At 52.4% G+C, this 20,182-nt stretch overlaps 1 protein-coding gene across 2 annotated transcripts; it reads right to left on the bottom strand.

The window, feature by feature from the left end:
• Positions 1–1,105: 1,105 nt before the first annotated feature.
• Positions 1,106–19,840, bottom strand: EHMT2 (euchromatic histone lysine methyltransferase 2). 2 transcript variants are annotated; one of them, XM_072125799.1, is made up of 28 exons: positions 19,752–19,840; positions 18,568–18,634; positions 17,035–17,151; positions 16,774–16,964; positions 16,613–16,697; positions 15,566–15,636; positions 14,724–14,873; positions 14,601–14,651; positions 14,414–14,522; positions 14,210–14,308; positions 13,867–14,012; positions 13,603–13,746; positions 12,430–12,650; positions 12,172–12,354; positions 11,970–12,082; positions 11,185–11,291; positions 10,982–11,104; positions 9,192–9,293; positions 9,008–9,112; positions 8,776–8,930; positions 8,486–8,653; positions 7,800–7,944; positions 7,443–7,520; positions 7,254–7,369; positions 2,624–2,710; positions 2,014–2,092; positions 1,746–1,921; positions 1,106–1,645 (listed from the first exon to the last, which is right to left on the bottom strand). In XM_072125799.1, exons 1-28 carry the CDS (start codon positions 19,770–19,772, stop codon positions 1,429–1,431), a joined length of 3,426 nt encoding a protein of 1,141 aa, XP_071981900.1. In that variant the 5' UTR covers positions 19,773–19,840; the 3' UTR covers positions 1,106–1,428. The 2 variants fall into 2 exon arrangements, with proteins under 2 accessions (XP_071981900.1, XP_071981901.1); XM_072125800.1 differs by lacking the exon at positions 14,210–14,308.
• Between the last annotated feature and the right edge of the window lie 342 nt (positions 19,841–20,182).

Genomic DNA, 20,182 nt, shown 5'->3' with positions numbered 1-20,182 from the left:
CAGGGGACAGCACGGACGCCGCAGAGGCGCTCAGGGGACAGCACGGACGCCGCAGAGGCGCTCAGGGGACAGCACGGACGCCGCAGAGGCGCTCAGGGGACAGCACGGACGCCGCAGAGGCGCTCAGGGGACAGCACGGACGCCGCAGAGGCGCTCAGGGGACAGCACGGACGCCGCAGAGGCGCTCAGGGGACAGCACGGACGCCGCAGAGGCGCTCAGGGGACAGCACGGACGCCGCAGAGGCGCTCAGGGGACAGCACGGACGCCGCAGAGGCGCTCAGGGGACAGCACGGACGCCGCAGAGGCGCTCAGGGGACAGCACGGACGCCGCAGAGGCGCTCAGGGGACAGCACGGACGCCGCAGAGGCGCTCAGGGGACAGCACGGACGCCGCAGAGGCGCTCAGGGGACAGCACGGACGCCGCAGAGGCGCTCAGGGGACAGCACGGACGCCGCAGAGGCGCTCAGGGGACAGCACGGACGCCGCAGAGGCGCTCAGGGGACAGCACGGACGCCGCAGAGGCGCTCAGGGGACAGCACGGACGCCGCAGAGGCGCTCAGGGGACAGCACGGACGCCGCAGAGGCGCTCAGGGGACAGCACGGACGCCGCAGAGGCGCTCAGGGGACAGCACGGACGCCGCAGAGGCGCTCAGGGGACAGCACGGACGCCGCAGAGGCGCTCAGGGGACAGCACGGACGCCGCAGAGGCGCTCAGGGGACAGCACGGACGCCGCAGAGGCGCTCAGGGGACAGCACGGACGCCGCAGAGGCGCTCAGGGGACAGCACGGACGCCGCAGAGGCGCTCAGGGGACAGCACGGACGCCGCAGAGGCGCTCAGGGGACAGCACGGACGCCGCAGAGGCGCTCAGGGGACAGCACGGACGCCGCAGAGGCGCTCAGGGGACAGCACGGACGCCGCAGAGGCGCTCAGGGGACAGCACGGACGCCGCAGAGGCGCTCAGGGGACAGCACGGACGCCGCAGAGGCGCTCAGGGGACAGCACGGACGCCGCAGAGGCGCTCAGGGGACAGCACGGACGCCGCAGAGGCGCTCAGGGGACAGACCGCACTACACTTGTCAAACAGAAGGTGCAACGCTCTGTATAAAAAAAAGTCAGGACCTTTATTTCAATCATGAGACTGGACGATTTACAAGACAATGATCAGGCAGGAGAACGGTTATCCAGAGCAACGCTCTGCAAGCTAAGGGTGTCCTTCAGGCAGGACACTAGAGACCAGAGCAATGCTCTGCAGGATCAGCAATTTTACCTTCAGGCCGGACACTACTGCAATGCTCTGCAGGATCACTATGGGGTCCACTGAGCAGGACACTGGTAAACAGTGTGATGCTCTGCAGAACCTTAGACTGGAGGAGATGCTCTGCAGAGTCCCTTTTGAATTGAGGTCTGATATTAGAGCCTAACCCATCAGACAGTCTGAGGCGGGGGAGGGGGAGGAGGAGGGGGAGGAGGAGGAGGAGGAGGGGGGGCAGCTGACAGCGGGATGGAGTCGGGGACCTCGATGCGGGCGAGGCGGCTCTGCTCCAGGGCGATGGCCTCCGCTGAGTGCTTGCACCTCTCCGATCCGCACTGACACGTGAAGTATTTGCTCTTGATGTCCCAGAATCGATCTCCATAATCAAACCTGAAGAAAGACGGAAACACCGAGGAGGCGACGAGGCGTTACAGGAGATCAAAGCGACCGCAGCAGATTTCAAATACACTGTTTTATTTTTGTTGCTTACCCGAGCTCCTCCCCCGCCTTGATGTCGCGGCCGCTGAAGAAGGCGATGCGTGGAAAGCGCAGGTCCTGGTGGGACATGAAGACTCGCACGGGGATGAGGTTGGGCTCGCACAGGTGGTTGATGAAGCGGCTGACATTTCCGTAGTATCGGGCGTCTATGCAGTACACCTCCCCGTCCTGAGAGAGAGGGGGGCGATAGCGGTCCGGGTGTTACTGCCTGGGGGCACTCAGGGATATGAAGGATCCCACATACAGACTCGCACTCTCACCTTGTTATCCAGGTCAAATAGATAGGAATCGTCTTCTCTGACATCGGCCTCTGCATCAGAGATGAGCTCCCCCACGTACCTGGAGGGGAGAGGAAAGCGGGGAAGTATCCGGCAGATTAGAATAGGTGGAATCATAATGACAGAGGGGGTCATCGGTCGTCCACCGGCTGCCAGATCAGTCCCTGCCCCCACGGGGCTCACAATCTAATCACCTAACAGTATGTATGGAGTGTGGGAGGAAACCGGAGGAAACCCACACAAACATGGAGAGATCAACTTTAAAAAAAAAAAAAAAAGTTGATGAGCCTTAAGGGCCCGTGGCTTGTTACATGCTGTAGCTTCACAGGCTGTTACACTGATCAGGGGGCAGTGACCGCAGGGGGGCTGGGGAAGAGAGTGCACCTGTACAGTGTAACAGCCTGTGAAGCTACAGCATGGACCTATGAGTTAATGCCACTTCTCCGCTGGACTCTTTCCACCAGTCTCATAGAAGTGACATCATCAGCACAGTGCAGGCTCCACCATTAATGTGGTGGCACATTGTAGCATCTGCAGGGGAGTCCATGAGGCAGATGTCAGGTAACACTGGGGATCAGTCCTGGATACTTACTCGCAGATGAAGGACCCTTGGGGAATAGCCTGCAGCGCTCGCACCCCCCAGCCCATCTTCGCTGTGCGGTAAAGCTGCAGCCGCACCCTGAAGCAATAAAAACAAAGTTTTCTTGTCACATTGGAAAAAAACTTTATTATATAAACAACCAATCATCAGACACGTAACAAATCCCCATAAACCTTCCGGGGATTCCATCCCCATCAATATACAATAACCCCAGCTACAGGATAATCCAGGACTGCAGTACCGCTCTCCACCACTACACAGTGTCTGGCGCTGTGCTACATGCGGTGCACTGTAATATACAATAACCTCAGCTACAGGATAATCCGGGACTGCAGTACCGCTCTCCACCACTACACAGTGTATGGCGCTGTGCTACATGCAGTGCACTGTAATATACAATAACCCCAGCTACAGGATAATCCGGGACTGCAGTACCGCTCTCCACCACTACACAGTGTCTGGCGCTGCGCTACATGCAGTGCACTGTAATATACAATAACCCCAGCTACAGGATAATCCAGGACTGCAGTACCGCTCTCCACCACTACACAGTGTCTGGCGCTGTGCTACATGCGGTGCACTGTAATATACAATAACCCCAGCTACAGGATAATCCAGGACCGCAGTACCGCTCTCCACCACTACACAGTGTATGGCGCTGTGCTACATGCAGTGCACTGTAATATACAATAACCTCAGCTACAGGATAATCCAGGACTGCAGTACCGCTCTCCACCACTACACAGTGTATGGCGCTGCGCTACATGCGGTGCACTGTAATATACAATAACCTCAGCTACAGGATAATCCAGGACTGCAGTACCGCTCTCCACCACTACACAGTGTCTGGCGCTGTGCTACATGCGGTGCACTGTAATATACAATAACCTCAGCTACAGGATAATCCAGGACTGCAGTACCGCTCTCCACCACTACACAGTGTATGGCGCTGTGCTACATGCAGTGCACTGTAATATACAATAACCTCAGCTACAGGATAATCCAGGACTGCAGTACCGCTCTCCACCACTACACAGTGTCTGGCGCTGCGCTACATGCAGTGCACTGTAATATACAATAACCCCAGCTACAGGATAATCCAGGACTGCAGTACCGCTCTCCACCACTACACAGTGTCTGGCGCTGCGCTACATGCGGTGCACTGTAATATACAATAACCTCAGCTACAGGATAATCCAGGACCGCAGTACCGCTCTCCACCACTACACAGTGTCTGGCGCTGCGCTACATGCGGTGCACTGTAATATACAATAACCTCAGCTACAGGATAATCCAGGACCGCAGTACCGCTCTCCACCACTACACAGTGTCTGGCGCTGTGCTACATGCGGTGCACTGTAATATACAATAACCTCAGCTACAGGATAATCCAGGACTGCAGTACCGCTCTCCACCACTACACAGTGTCTGGCGCTGTACTACATGCGGTGCACTGTAATATACAATAACCTCAGCTACAGGATAATCCAGGACTGCAGTACCGCTCTCCACCACTACACAGTGTCTGGCGCTGTGCTACATGCGGTGCACTGTAATATACAATAACCCCAGCTACAGGATAATCCAGGACCGCAGTACCGCTCTCCACCACTACACAGTGTCTGGCGCTGTGCTACATGCGGTGCACTGTAATATACAATAACCCCAGCTACAGGATAATCCAGGACCGCAGTACCGCTCTCCACCACTACACAGTGTCTGGCGCTGTGCTACATGCTGTGCACTGTAATATACAATAACCTCAGCTACAGGATAATCCAGGACCGCAGTACCGCTCTCCACCACTACACAGTGTATGGCGCTGTACTACATGCGGTGCACTGTAATATACAATAACCTCAGCTACAGGATAATCCAGGACTGCAGTACCGCTCTCCACCACTACACAGTGTATGGCGCTGCGCTACATGCGGTGCACTGTAATATACAATAACCTCAGCTACAGGATAATCCAGGACTGCAGTACGGCTCTCCACCACTACACAGTGTCTGGCGCTGCGCTACATGCGGTGCACTGTAATATACAATAACCTCAGCTACAGGATAATCCAGGACTGCAGTACCGCTCTCCACCACTACACAGTGTCTGGCGCTGCGCTACATGCGGTGCACTGTAATATACAATAACCTCAGCTACAGGATAATCCAGGGCTGCAGTACCGCTCTCCACCACTACACAGTGTATGGCGCTGTGCTGCATGCGGTGCACTGCAATATACAATAACCTCAGCTACAGGATAATCCAGGACTGCAGTACCGCTCTCCACCACTACACAGTGTCTGGCGCTGTGCTGCATGCGGTGCACTGTAATATACAATAACCTCAGCTACAGGATAATCCAGGACTGCAGTACCGCTCTCCACCACTACACAGTGTCTGGCGCTGTGCTGCATGCGGTGCACTGTAATATACAATAACCTCAGCTACAGGATAATCCAGGACTGCAGTACCGCTCTCCACCACTACACAGTGTATGGCGCTGTACTACATGCGGTGCACTGTAATATACAATAACCTCAGCTACAGGATAATCCAGGACTGCAGTACCGCTCTCCACCACTACACAGTGTATGGCGCTGTACTACATGCGGTGCACTGTAATATACAATAACCTCAGCTACAGGATAATCCAGGACTGCAGTACCGCTCTCCACCACTACACAGTGTATGGCGCTGTACTACATGCAGTGCACTGTAATATACAATAACTTCAGCTACAGGATAATCCAGGACTGCAGTACCGCTCTCCACCACTACACAGTGTCTGGCGCTGTGCTACATGCAGTGCACTGTAATATACAATAACCTCAGCTACAGGATAATCCAGGACTGCAGTACCGCTCTCCACCACTACACAGTGTCTGGCGCTGTACTACATGCGGTGCACTGTAATATACAATAACCTCAGCTACAGGATAATCCAGGACTGCAGTACCGCTCTCCACCACTACACAGTGTCTGGCGCTGTACTACATGCGGTGCACTGTAATATACAATAACCTCAGCTACAGGATAATCCAGGACTGCAGTACCGCTCTCCACCACTACACAGTGTCTGGCGCTGTGCTACATGCAGTGCACTGTAATATACAATAACCTCAGCTACAGGATAATCCAGGACTGCAGTACCGCTCTCCACCACTACACAGTGTCTGGCGCTGTGCTACATGCGGTGCACTGTAATATACAATAACCTCAGCTACAGGATAATCCAGGACCGCAGTACCGCTCTCCACCACTACACAGTGTATGGCGCTGTGCTACATGCAGTGCACTGTAATATACAATAACCTCAGCTACAGGATAATTCAGGACCGCAGTACCGCTCTCCACCACTACACAGTGTCTGGCGCTGTGCTACATGCAGTGCACTGTAATATACAATAACCTCAGCTACAGGATAATCCAGGACTGCAGTACCGCTCTCCACCACTACACAGTGTCTGGCGCTGTGCTACATGCAGTGCACTGTAATATACAATAACCTCAGCTACAGGATAATCCAGGACTGCAGTACCGCTCTCCACCACTACACAGTGTATGGCGCTGTGCTACATGCGGTGCACTGTAATATACAATAACCCCAGCTACAGGATAATCCAGGACTGCAGTACCGCTCTCCACCACTACACAGTGTCTGGCGCTGTGCTACATGCTGTGCACTGTAATATACAATAACCCCAGCTACAGGATAATCCAGGACTGCAGTACCGCTCTCCACCACTACACAGTGTCTGGCGCTGTGCTACATGCTGTGCACTGTAATATACAATAACCTCAGCTACAGGATAATCCAGGACTGCAGTACCGCTCTCCACCACTACACAGTGTCTGGCGCTGTGCTACATGCAGTGCACTGTAATATACAATAACCTCAGCTACAGGATAATCCAGGACTGCAGTACCGCTCTCCACCACTATACAGTGTATGGCGCTGTGCTACATGCAGTGCACTGTAATATACAATAACCTCAGCTACAGGATAATCCAGGACTGCAGTACCGCTCTCCACCACTACACAGTGTCTGGCGCTGTGCTACATGCGGTGCACTGTAATATACAATAACCCCAGCTACAGGATAATCCAGGACTGCAGTACCGCTCTCCACCACTACACAGTGTCTGGCGCTGTACTACATGCGGTGCACTGTAATATACAATAACCTCAGCTACAGGATAATCCAGGACTGCAGTACCGCTCTCCACCACTACACAGTGTATGGCGCTGTGCTACATGCGGTGCACTGTAATATACAATAACCCCAGCTACAGGATAATCCAGGACCGCAGTACCGCTCTCCACCACTACACAGTGTATGGCGCTGTACTACATGCGGTGCACTGTAATATACAATAACCTCAGCTACAGGATAATCCAGGACTGCAGTACCGCTCTCCACCACTACACAGTGTCTGGCGCTGTGCTACATGCGGTGCACTGGGGTCACCAGGACACAGACCCTGAGGCTCGGATTGATCGGTCAGGTTGGATGTGTCTATAGGATTAGGTGGATGTGGGGCCGGGGGGCTCCTGGCAGGACCGGTCTTGCTATAGTAATATATAATATGAGAGCGCCCCCTAGTGTGGAGGCCACTTACTTGATGCCGCTCTGCACCACCCGGTTCTTGCACGTCTGCCAGCAGGCACAGGCCTGGTTACATTCAAAGATAAGCGGAGGCTCAATCTTGTTGAATTCCTGCAGGAGACGACCATCCTACAGACAGAGGACAGGTAAGTGCACGTAGTGTCATCAGTGAGCGGAGACCCAGGACCCTCCGGACACCTACCTTATCATACCAGCAGCGGATGCTGAGCTGCCCGCACAGGCAATTACTGGAGGAGCAGTCGTCCGGGCAGCCGCAATTCTGACAACAAGGAAAGGGGAGAGTGAGGGGGGAGCAGGAGAGGGGGGGGGAGTGAGGGGGGAGCCGAGGGGGAGGGGGGAGCCGGAGAGGGGGGAGAGTGAGGGGGGAGCCGGAGAGGGGGGGAGTGAGGGGGGAGCCGAGGGGGAGGGGGGAGCCGGAGAGGGGGGGGGGGAGTGAGGGGGGAGCCGAGGGGGAGGGGGGAGCCGGAGAGGGGGGAGCAGGAGCCAGAGGGGGGACGACACCGCAGAGGACAAGATAAATAAGCGAGGAGATGGCTACCTGGAGGTGGGTTATGTTGCGGTCAATGCTCATGGCCGACGTCTCGCAGTTCTCGGACACGTACTTATAGTCGTCTGGGGTAAGTTCTTCGTCCACTCCATTCACACACGGAATCGGGACGTTTTCATAGCCGTGCGCAATATCCCTAGAGGCAGAGAAAAGGAGTCTCAGAGCTGCGCAGATCACCATGTACATCACACACGGCAGCACCAGGGCCTCGGCTGCACCCCCGGAGTAAGGGGGGGTTATTACTGGCTGCAGATCCTGCGGGGCTCCCTCTGACCTCAGCTGCTGCAGGCAGGAGTATAACGCAGCCCCACATGGACCCGCGTCCGGTCCGTACAGCGATGACATTTAGTCACAATCCATCGACGTCGGCAACTTATTATTTTAATCAGATAATTTTTATTGAAAAAGTTTCACTTCTTTCTTCCCCAACAAACAGAAGAGCAGCTATAACATTGTATCCTTATATCTAAGCAAAATCCATCCTGCCGCATCTCAAATACAGAATGAGAACAAACCCCCCCCCGCCCGAAACCTTCCCTCCCCGTAAGCCAGTCCCCACCTAGGATCCACAGTCCGGTCATTACTGCACCTTCCTTATGTTACTTCCCCAGAGAGCGCGGCTATTCTAAACCAGCTGTGCCGCGTCTGCTAATCTTAACCCCTTAGTTCCCAGGTACCTGCAGATGATCCTCTCCGTGCGCACCGCCCTGTTGAGGATACCTTGGCGGATCTTGCGGTTGAGCTGTAGAGCGTACCAGACGTCTGTGTGCTCCAGGGTTAGGTCACCCGGGGTGTCACCCTCATTGTTCCGCACCTCAGTGTCAGCGCCCCGAGACAGGAACAGGCTGCAGAGCAATGACATCAGTCCACATTAAACAGAATCGATGAATGTGCAGACCACAGAAACGTGTGTATGCCGTCGTATAGGACTGCAGTGTGACTGCAGCCGGAGAGACGGGACCCTCACTTGACGCAGTGGATGTAGCCTTCTCGAGCGGAGATGTGCAGTGGCGTATCCCCATGGAAGTTCACGGCGTGCAGATCGCACTGTGCGTTCAGCAATACCTCCGCGATCTCAGCGCTGCCCGTGAACGACGCCCAATGCAAGCAAATGTTTTTCTCCTGAAATAGGAAAAATACACAAATTAAAACTTAGACATTTCTCATAGAGAAGGATTGCAGCAGGGATGAGGGCTCACATTGTCCTGCAGAGTCACATCCGCCCCTCGGGTCAGCAATGTCCGGATGACGTCTATGTGCTTGTGCTCCGCAGCCCAGATGATGGGAGTCCAGCCGCCATTATCCTGGGAAACACAACAAGAACTAAGATCCAGGTCTTATTCTACGGCGTCATACGGTGATCCGCAAGAAGTGGCCTCTTACCTGAGCGTTCACATTGACCTGGCCTGTGGAGAGCAGAAAACAAAGCATCTCCAGATTTCCACATTTGGCGGCGTGGTGCAGGCAGGTAGAACCGTCTTCCTCCTGATAAATGAAAAAACCTCAAGTAAGAAAGAGAATAATCGATCCAAGGATCTTGTCATACAGCCGTGTGCAAAATAGAAGAGCGCCACCAAGTGTCACAATTTGCAAAGTATTTTACACAAACCAATGCAAAGGGATCTCACATTTTGATAATTCAGGTGGATCAGGCTGAGCTGCAACACCAAGCACAACCACTACACACTGTAGGGCGCTGTGCTTGGTAAGGAGTGAAGAGGCCGGACACTGTTACTAAGTAAGGGTGGCAGGGGGGAGCTGGGTGTTATACCCCCCCCAGAAACCAACACTCAAGACCTCTACAACCCCTAGGCACACCAGGAGGTACTATAAGGTCCTGGTGCAGCAAGGAGTGACAGCGAACTCTCTCCATACACAGTGGATGTCACCTGTCACTGCTGACACCAATAATTATAATTCCTTTATTTATATAGCGCACACAGATACCGCAGCGCTGCACAGAGTTTGCCAAATCAGTCCCTGTCCCCATGGGGCTCACTATCTAATCACCTACCAGTATGTATGGAGTGTGGGAGGAAACCAGAGGACCCAGAGGAAAGCCATGCAAACACGGAGAGAAGATACAAACTCTATGCAGATGCTGACCCTGGTCCCCAGGCTGTAATGCTGTAGTGGCAGCACTGAGCCACCGTGCTGCAAGGCTGTAATGCTAACCACTGAGACATCGTACCGCCTGATCGGAGCAGTTAACTTGTTAAGTACCGCCGTCTAACCCGACCGCGCCACCTATCTTACCATCCCATGGGCACAGTCATCATGGATGTCCCCCCCAATAACATCAGAAGGCGGCAGTCGGTTGCCATGGCAGGTCATTGAGACGTGTGTAATGATCTCCCATAGCCAATGGCATGTAATGAGGAGTTCTGCAGGTTATAGCATTAGCAATCAGACCCTGCAGGGTTACAGAACCCTGGAGGTCTGAAATAATTGTAAAACAAAGTAAAATGCTTAAATCACCCTCTTTCCCCAAAACATAAAAATAAACAGTAAGAATCGCACTCGGCCGCTCTATCAAAATATAAAAAGAGACTATTCCCGTCCGTGATCACCGTAACAGAAAGTTACAAATGTTAGAAAAGACTATCATTTAAACAAAAAAATAAAATATTTGTCATATTGGTCCCAAATGGATATAAATTAATACGTCCGCACATCCCGAAATAACTGACACCGTACACAGGTCCGTGCACCAAAGTGTGAAAAAGTTATCAGCCTCAGAATTTGGCAAAATGGCAAATAATTTTTATCTACAAAATATTTACATTTTAAAAAAAATCTATTAAAACCTATAAAAATGTATTCTCTCTCTGTGATTGTAGCGACACAAAGAACGAAGACAAAGTATCATTTGGAGAGCAAAATAAAACCCATAAAGACAGAGCCGAGAGAAAAACGCCACAAACTCAATTTCACTGCTCTGTACATAGCCTGGAATATTACATGGTGCCACTAAAAAGTACAATTTGTCCCACTAATAACAAGCCCTCACACATCTCTGTTTACTTAAAAATAAAAAGTTATTGCTTTTTGAACAAGGGGAGAAAAAAACAAAAAAAAACAAATGCAAAAACAAAAAAGGGCCGAGTCCTGTAAGGGTTAAAATAATTGCGCAGCACAGCCTGTATTTGCAGAGTTTGGATGAGAGGAGTTACCTTGTGGTACACACAGGCGCCACATTGGACCAGATACTTGGCCACTTCCATGTGATTGTTGACCACAGCCTCCAGGAGAGGGGTGCGGAGGACCTTGTCGTTGGCGTTGCAGTTGGCACCGGCCTAAAAGGGAAAAACATGGAAGAAAATAATAGTAAATACTGCACCAGGACTGAGGGAGTGAAGGGGCAGCAGGACTTCACCTGTACGAGGACGTGACACAGCTCCAGGCTTCCTCTCTGGGCCGCAGCGTGGAGGGGGCTTCTCTTTAGCTGCTGATCATTCAGGAAGTTGGAGTCCTGGTTATCCACTGAAACAGAAGATCAAAAAGTTAAGACAAACGCCGGATCTGTGGCTACAGAGGAAAACCAGAAAGCAAACAGCGCCATTGCCCGTGTAGTGGTCAGAGCAGCTCACTGTAGATAAGCCCACACAGAAGCAGAGTCCAGACACTACACGGCGCCGTCTTCTTCCTGTTCCCTGTGTAACATCTGACCTGTGGGGGCGCTGGGTGCATTATTGTTACCCCCTATGCACAGGCTATGGGATAACAATCTGATTGGTAGGGGTCCAACTATTGGGACCCCCCTACTGATCAGGGGAATGGACCCCTGCAGGGAGAGGGAGTCCTGTTCTCAGTAAGTGGTAGTGTCAGACATTTGTGCACAGCGCTTGGTATCGCCGGTGCCGTCATGGACAGTGGATGGGAGCCCAGAACACGACCCAATTCACATGAACTACAGGGTCCATTCTCCTGATTATCAGCAGCTGGACGAAGGATTAGATTGCTATTCCCTCATCCTGTTTATAGGGGATGATAACAATTCTTGGTTCAGCTACTCTTATAGTTGGAGCCCAGGGCAGTGATGTAGTGACGGGCGCCGCAGGATCACCAAGAACCAGAGGAGGATTTTCAATGTCTAAAAGCCTCAACAGCAAAAATTCTTCTGTACAAGTAAATCTCTCCATATTCCGGTCCAGCACTCACTCAACATGAGCAGAACCTTCTGCAGCTCCCCGGCCTTGACACTCAGGTAAAGCTGCCGGGAGTTGTAGCGGATCTTCTTCCGGCTTCTCCCTTCTCTCTTTTGTTGGTTCAGACTGTGAAAATAACAAAAACAATGAATGTAAAGGTCGTTCAGGACGGGGAAAGAGGAGACAAAAACAAGTGAAAAGAGACAGTCACATACTTGTCAGTCTCCTGGGACATCAAGGCTTTCTGCAGGGCATCACGGGCAGGACCAGGGGGAAGCCCAGCAGCGCTGAGGGCCATCCCAGAGGGGAGGAGGACAGAAGGACCATCAGCGCCTCCATTCAGCGCGGGGTCATCAAGGAGGGAACGTTTACCGTCACCTACACCGCTCATCCGTGCACTGACAGGGATACAAATCATTCGAGGATGAAGGGATTGAGGTGACAGAAGTGCAGAGGAAGGATCCTGCACTCACCTGGGCTGTGTGGTATCCGCCCGCCCTGGACCACTGCCGTCATGTGGTGGGGGGGCAGGCACGGGCACCGGGGTATCGGCTTTAGCTATGGTGATCAGCTCCGCTTCTGTAGCATCTTCTCCACAATGAGGACAGAAAATGATGCCATTCAGAGGAGAGACACAGGCCTTGTGGAAGCGGTGGTTTATCCTAAAGTCAGGGTGGCACTCCAGGAAGGTGCCCTGCAAAATGTAGAACAATAAGGACATGAACATCTCATCCACTGCAACTACACCACAGAATCCAGGCACAAGGATGGAAACTCATCACATCAATGTTATTGCCCGGTTAGATTTGACAAAAAACACCAAATATCCCCCCCCCCAAAAAAAACAAAACAAAAACTGAATACAATCCAATTTTCTGGATTATGCCTGGTGCTGCAGCTTAGCTCTTAGCTGTATGTGAGTGGATTGAGGCTGCAGAGGTATAACATGAATATTATATGCCCCAAAGCTAAATCTTCAATGATCTCTCACAATTATCATATATAAATTATTAGTTGCAGAGGGACCTTATGTTCACCCCGTATAGTAGTACCCCTGATTGCAATACAGATAGATATATATGTACATCGTATATACACTCGAGTATAAGCCCAGGGTGGAAAATGCATTTGTCACAGCCCCCACGGTAGATAGCAGCCGGCAGCCCCCACGGTAGATAGCAGCCGGCACCTTTCCGGCGCCCCCTGCTGGTGTCCCGTACGAGCCGTTCGGCAGCTGACATCAGAGTGAGCCGGCTGCCGGTCCACCCAAAACTATTGCAGCCACGGCTGATGTCACAGCTGTGCATCGCACGGACCTGCCGACGCTGCCGGACGGATCCAACAGAAGACCGGAGTTGAGTTTTAACATTTTTTTAAATTTATTTTACTTGAGTATAAGCCGAGTGTGAGTTTTTCCAACACATTTTTTGTGCTGAAATACCGGGCTTATACTCGAATGTAGATATATATTTTTTAAGGAAACACAGAGCTCCACTAGAGAGTCTGAACAGTCAAACAGTGTGTGCTGCTTGGAAAGACCAGAAGCGTCAGGCCGAGTACAGCACCGGCTTCTCATGGTCTGCGCTGGACATTCTGGACGGATCAGCCTCACTTGTGACAGCACAAAGCTTAGGAAATGTACATACACTGGTGCAGAAATATCCGCATCCGGGGCAGCAGTGATGTTTGACCATTCTGGCGCGGTGGTTCTCACAGAGGACCATGAGGGGCACCCTGCTGGAAGGGCGCATGGTCTCTCGCTTGGTGATGGGAGCGTTACATCCACTGAGCTGAAATGAAAACAATGAAAATGACGTCAGATTTCACTTCCTGCACATTAATGAGTGGCTGAGTCATACAGACAGCGATCGGATACACTCGTCCATCTGCTATCCTTTCCTCCTGCTCACCTCTCCATCGATGCTCTCAGTGGCCATACACATATTGTTAGCTTGCTCGCAGACCCTCTCCACGCTCGGAGCCTCCATACGACAGCTGCACAGGGGAAGTTCTTCAAAGCGCTCGGTGTCCATGGAGCTTGACTCGTTGCACACGCCTGCAGAAAGTAACCGGCATCAGCACAGTAAGAACATACATAGTTGTGTAGCCATAGTGCAGAGCGGCATAAAGCAGCCACAGGGGGGTCTTTAGTGAGAATAAGCACAAGTAGTGGCTTGAAGAGGTAGTGTCAGTAGAGTATTAGGTGAGGGCACAATGCCGGCATGCACAGCACACTACTGAGTGACACGTTACCTGTATGATTAGGAGACAGAGTCCCCTCACTAGGCAGATCCAGGGATCCCAGAGGCACCTCTGTGTACTCACTTTGTGATCCCCCTACAGTACTAGCAGCTACGAGAGGAGGGTATATGGTAAGGCGACATGTATCTCATCATATACCATCCAACCTATGTATCTCATCTTGTATCTACCCACCAGATGCCAGCATCCTCTCACCTGCTCCAGGTTTCTCTCGGTCTCGCCTCTTCCTTTTCCTGGTGGGTTTCAGCCAGGCCTTGTCCATCTTCCATTTCTTTTTGCCTTTCCTCTTAAGGCTGCTGGTGCTCTATAGAGACAGATCACAAATCACTAGCAGATCCCAGGAGGGCAGACACACGACATCTCTGCGATTGCATCTGCTTACCCTCTCCGACTGGTTTCCGGATCCTTCTTCCTCCTCCTCCTCTTCTTCCTCCTAACATAAGACAACAGTTATTTTCCAGATATTCACTTCCTCTGCTAATATTTTACACACTCCGGCATTTACCTTGCTGTCGCTGTCTCCCTGGTCCTCCATAGACATGCTGTCATAGAATAGGCTGAACTCTGTGCCCACGTCTGGCTCCCAGTCCTCGCCCTCCACAGCGTCAGGGTCCCGGGATGATCCTGGAGCAGGGGAGGAGGGGACTGAGGGATCCTGAGTGAGGAGGAGAACGTCATTGAGCTTATGTGCTTTTAGAAAATCTAAATATAAATCTCTGAGACATAACATAACTACATTTATTGGAAGAGTTGGGTCTATATGACTCTAAGCCTCCTTTCCTTTGCCCAGGATTACGTAGAATCCCATTATTGAGGATCTGACTTATCTGTTTTAAGAGAATTCTTGAATTCCCATTTATATGAATAGGAGCCAAGTTGCAGTGACTCAGTTCAGCCACTACACAGGGAACGGCGCTGTCTGCTTCCTGCTCCATTTTCTGTTTAACCTCTTAAAGCCTTGGCCATTTTGCATCTACCTTACGAGGATAATTTTTTTCATATCTGATGTGTCACTTTTGAAACCCTTTAATATATCCAGGTGAATTTGAGATTGTACTTCATGTTAGTTGAAAAAAAAATTGGTTGATATGCCTTGCGTTTTTTTAATAAAAACAGAAATTTGGCGCAAGCCGGTGCCAGACGCATGACATAATAGTACTGCACGGGTCGGCAAGTCACATCCTCCCACGCAGTACTATTACGTCCCACATCGGGAAGGGGTTAAACACCTACTGTAATGACCTATTGTCACAAGTGTTGGCAGCCCAGCAAATAAGCAATGACGACCCTTAGGATAATTCAGCAATAACTTAAGCTCTGGAAATCCCTCCACATTAGATGACTGACCTCAGAGTCCTTTGACATGGCAGCGAGTGTATTGGCGTTATGCAAGGCGCTTGTTCTTTTCTGTGTAGAATCTGTAGAAAAAGAAGACGAGAGCCAATGGGGAGACAGGCATCGGCTCTTTGGGCATATAAAGCCCCAGTCCTAGTATCTTCCATGAAGGGTAAGTGGTTGCTAGTAGTGTCAGATCTTCTATGCAGTATGCAGCCCCCTGCGGAGCCTCACTAAGTGTTTCAGTGTGTGTTGTACCAGTCCTGGGATCTCCCATAAAGTACATAACTCGATACGAGGTGTCATTCCACAACTCTTATACCCTATATACTCAGAGTGCCCTGCATGGAGACACTAGGTAAATGTTGTGTCAGTCCTCAGATCCTGGAATCTTCCATGCAGGGTTTACCCCTTGGGCACACTGGGTTTATGTAATCTCAGTCCTCAGATCTTTCATGGAGAATATACCCCCTGGGGACACTACTTGTGTATGTTGTACCTGTCCTGGGATTTTTGATGCCGAGCATATTCCCGGGGACACTAGTTTTGTTGGTGTACGCTGTGTCAGTCTTGGAATCTCCAATGCAGGGTGTACCTCCCCCCGGGGACACTGGGTGAATGCTGTGCCGGTCCTGGGATCTTCCATGCAGGGTGTACCTCCCCCCCGGGGACACTAGGTGAATGCTGTGTCAGTCTTGGAATCTCCCATGCAGGGTGTACCTCCCCCCCGCCCCCCCGGGGACACTAGGTGAATACTGTGCCAGTCCTGGGATCTTCCATGCAGGGTGTACCTCCCCCGGGGACACTGGGTGAATGCTGTGCCGGTCCTGGGATCTTCCATGCAGGGTGTACCTCCCCCCCCCGGGGACACTAGGTGAATACTGTGCCAGTCCTGGGATCTTCCATGCAGGGTGTACCTCCCCCCCGCCCCCCCGGGACACTGGGTGAATGCTGTGCCAGTCCCGGGATCTTCCATGCAGTGTAGACCCCCTGAGGACACTGGGTGAATGCTGTGCCAGTCCCCTGCAGTGTAGACCCTCGTGCTCTACCACACAATACCTGGGCTGTGTCTTCTCCCCATCTCTGCTTCTCTCCTCATTCTCGGTTTCTCTCCATCTGCAAAGAACATTCCGTCTCCTGCCATCTAGAACACATAAGTAAATCTGTCAGATACCCCTCAGCGCCTGCAGAGCATCGCACCTCTTGTGCTGGACACTTACGGCGCGGGGGATGGTCTTCCTGGCCCGGTGCACTTTGTCTGCTCCTTCCCGGTTGATGTTGAGCAGGCGCATGGCCAGGGTCTGCGTGTTATGGGGCATCTTACCGGCACCGGTCAGGGTCATCTTGGCTCGGCTGGAGACAGGAGAAGAGGACAGAGATGGCGGAGCCGGGAGGGACTTGGAAGCGTGACCTGTCAGGGAAGAGGCAGACTGTAGGCCGAGTATCAGCACATATGGGGGCAGGAGGCGATGCTGCGTTACCTGAAAGACCTCGACCAGGAGGGGAAAAGTTCAGGTTCTCCTTCTCCGTCTCCACAGTGTCGTCCTCCTCCTTGCTGCTCGCAGGGGCATCCGGGGTGACCTCAGCCACGTCCTCACCTGGACACACACAATACACATGACCTCAGCCACGGCCTCACCTGGACACACACAATACACATGACCACAGCCTAAGTCTCACCTGGACACATACAATATACATGACCTCCGCCTCACCTGGACACACACAATATACATGACCACAGCCACGGCCTCACCTGGACACACACAGTACACATGACCTCCGCCTCACCTGGACACACACAGTACACATGACCTCCGCCTCACCTGGACACACACAGTACACATGACCTCCGCCTCACCTGGACACACACAGTACACATGACCTCCGCCTCACCTGGACACACACAGTACACATGACCTCCGCCTCACCTGGACACACACAGTACACATGACCTCCGCCTCACCTGGACACACACAGTACACATGACCTCCGCCTCACCTGGACACACACAGTACACATGACCTCCGCCTCACCTGGACACACACAGTACACATGACCTCCGCCTCACCTGGACACACACAGTACACATGACCTCCGCCTCACCTGGACACACACAGTACACATGACCTCAGCCACGGCCTCACCTGGACACACACAATACACATGACCACAGCCTAAGTCTCACCTGGACACACACAGTACACATGACCTCCGCCTCACCTGGACACACACAGTACACATGACCTCCGCCTCACCTGGACACACACAGTACACATGACCTCCGCCTCACCTGGACACACACAGTACACATGACCTCCGCCTCACCTGGACACACACAGTACACATGACCTCCGCCTCACCTGGACACACACAGTACACATGACCTCCGCCTCACCTGGACACACACAGTACACATGACCTCCGCCTCACCTGGACACACACAGTAGACATGACCTCCGCCTCACCTGGACACACACAGTAGACATGACCTCCGCCTCACCTGGACACACACAGTACACATGACCTCCGCCTCACCTGGACACACACAGTACACATGACCTCCGCCTCACCTGGACACACACAGTACACATGACCTCCGCCTCACCTGGACACATACAGTACACATGACCTCCGCCTCACCTGGACACATACAGTACACATGACCTCCGCCTCACCTGGACACATACAGTACACATGACCTCCGCCTCACCTGGACACACACAGTACACATGACCTCCGCCTCACCTGGACACACACAATACACATGACCTCCGCCTCACCTGGACACACACAGTACACATGACCTCCGCCTCACCTGGACACATACAGTACACATGACCTCCGCCTCCCCTGGACACACACAGTACACATGACCTCCGCCTCACCTGGACACATACAGTACACATGACCTCCGCCTCACCTGGACACATACAATACACATGCGGATACATACAATATACATGAGGACTGCACTGAGGATTCTGGGACCTGATACATTGTAACAAACTTACCCCTGCCGCTGCTGGAGGACAGCCCCATGCCCTCCTTCTCGTGGGGGGTCTCCCTCTCGGGCAGCACCTGATTGGAGGAAGGATGGCAGAAGAATTAACCAGTCGTGTGCTGCTCAGCTCTATGCAGGGGTCCCAGCCCTGATCGCCCGGGTCGTGACATGCAACTGTCTGCAGCTGAGAGCCCTACACCCCCATTCACTGACAGGAAGCAGAGATCACAACATATTTATCAACTAATCATCTGTGGGGCTATGCTGAGAGTTGTAGTAGTAGACCAGAGACACTGCTGTCAGGTATGTTGGGAGCTGTAGTTCCTATTTCCACCTATTCATCTGTCAGGGTATGATGGGAGTTTCAGTATTACACCAGATAGTTGTCTGTGAGAGCATGCTGGGGGTTGTAGTTATACGTCAACTGGTCATCTGTGAGAGCATGCTGGGGGTTGTAGTTATACGCCAACAGGTCATCTGTGAGAGCATGCTGGGGGTTGTAGTTATACGCCAACAGGTCATCTGTGAGAGCATGCTGGGGGTTGTAGTTATACGTCAACTGGTCGTCTGTGAGAGCATGCTGGGGGTTGTAGTTATACGTCAACTGGTCATCTGTGAGAGCATGCTGGGGGTTGTAGTTATACGTCAACTGGTCATCTGTGAGAGCGTGCTGGGAGTTGTAGTTATACGTCAACTGGTCATCTGTGAGAGCATGCTGGGGGTTGTAGTTATACGTCAACTGGTCGTCTGTGAGAGCATGCTGGGGGTTGTAGTTATACGTCAACTGGTCGTCTGTGAGAGCATGCTGGGGGTTGTAGTTATACGTCAACTGGTCGTCTGTGAGAGCATGCTGGGGGTTGTAGTTATACGTCAACTGGTCATCTGTGAGAGCATGCTGGGGGTTGTAGTTATACGTCAACTGGTCATCTGTGAGAGCATGCTGGGAGTAGTAGTACTACACTACCAAGTCGTCTATTGAGGCATGCTGGGAGTTGTAGTCTTTACATGTGTTCACTCTCTCCAACTGTTGTAGCACTACAACTCTCAGGAAGCCCCCAGTACATGCTGGGAGTCGTGGTTCCCCCACAGCCCTGGCTCCTCGTGCCGCTCCCTCCTCTCCCCGCACACATCCCGCTCCCTCCCCCGCTGTGGCCCCTCTTTCCTCTCCCCGGCTCTTCCCCCCTTTTTTCTCACTCTCTCTCCCGCCGCCTCCATCGTTCCTCAGCACACACCACTTCCTGTCTGGTCTCTGACCTCACATCCGGCTCTGCTCTCACCTGATTGGTCGGGTGCTGTTCCAGAGGGCGGGTACAACAACCACAAAGCTATCGGTGCTTTAATTGGCCCGTTCGTTACCATGGAGAAATACGTTCACTCAGCTATCCTCTGATTGGCCCGGGCGTCCCTTGTCTATTTCAGTGTAAACATTTTGCGTTTCATAGATCACGTGACAAGCAGATGATTGGCCAGAATTCATCCAAGCCTCGATGTCAAGGGCGGGTCACCTCTTAAAACGGCAATGTCACTCGTGGAGAGTCTGTGGGCCCGCGTTAACCCTTTCTGTACCGCGCTGTATTGTCATCTCTGCTTATAATGTACAGACACAGAAATACATAAAGTTCTAT

Source organism: Engystomops pustulosus, chromosome 9 (assembly GCF_040894005.1).
Source record: "Engystomops pustulosus chromosome 9, aEngPut4.maternal, whole genome shotgun sequence".
NCBI lineage: Eukaryota > Metazoa > Chordata > Amphibia > Anura > Leptodactylidae > Engystomops > Engystomops pustulosus.
Note: the sequence above shows the minus strand (reverse complement) of the source record. Positions and strands in the feature narration are given on the sequence as shown.

What these genes read in the sequence shown, in the direction of transcription:
- EHMT2 (XM_072125799.1), bottom strand. Translation starts at nt 19,772, where the DNA reads ATGGAGGCGGCGGGAGAGAGA. An exon ending in CCGAGAGAAACCTGGAGCAG is followed by an intron (nt 14,309 to 14,413) that starts GTGAGAGGATGC and finishes CTCCTCTCGTAG; the next exon opens with CTGCTAGTACTGTAGGGGGA. An exon ending in ATGTCCCAGGAGACTGACAA is followed by an intron (nt 12,083 to 12,171) that starts GTATGTGACTGT and finishes TTATTTTCACAG; the next exon opens with TCTGAACCAACAAAAGAGAG.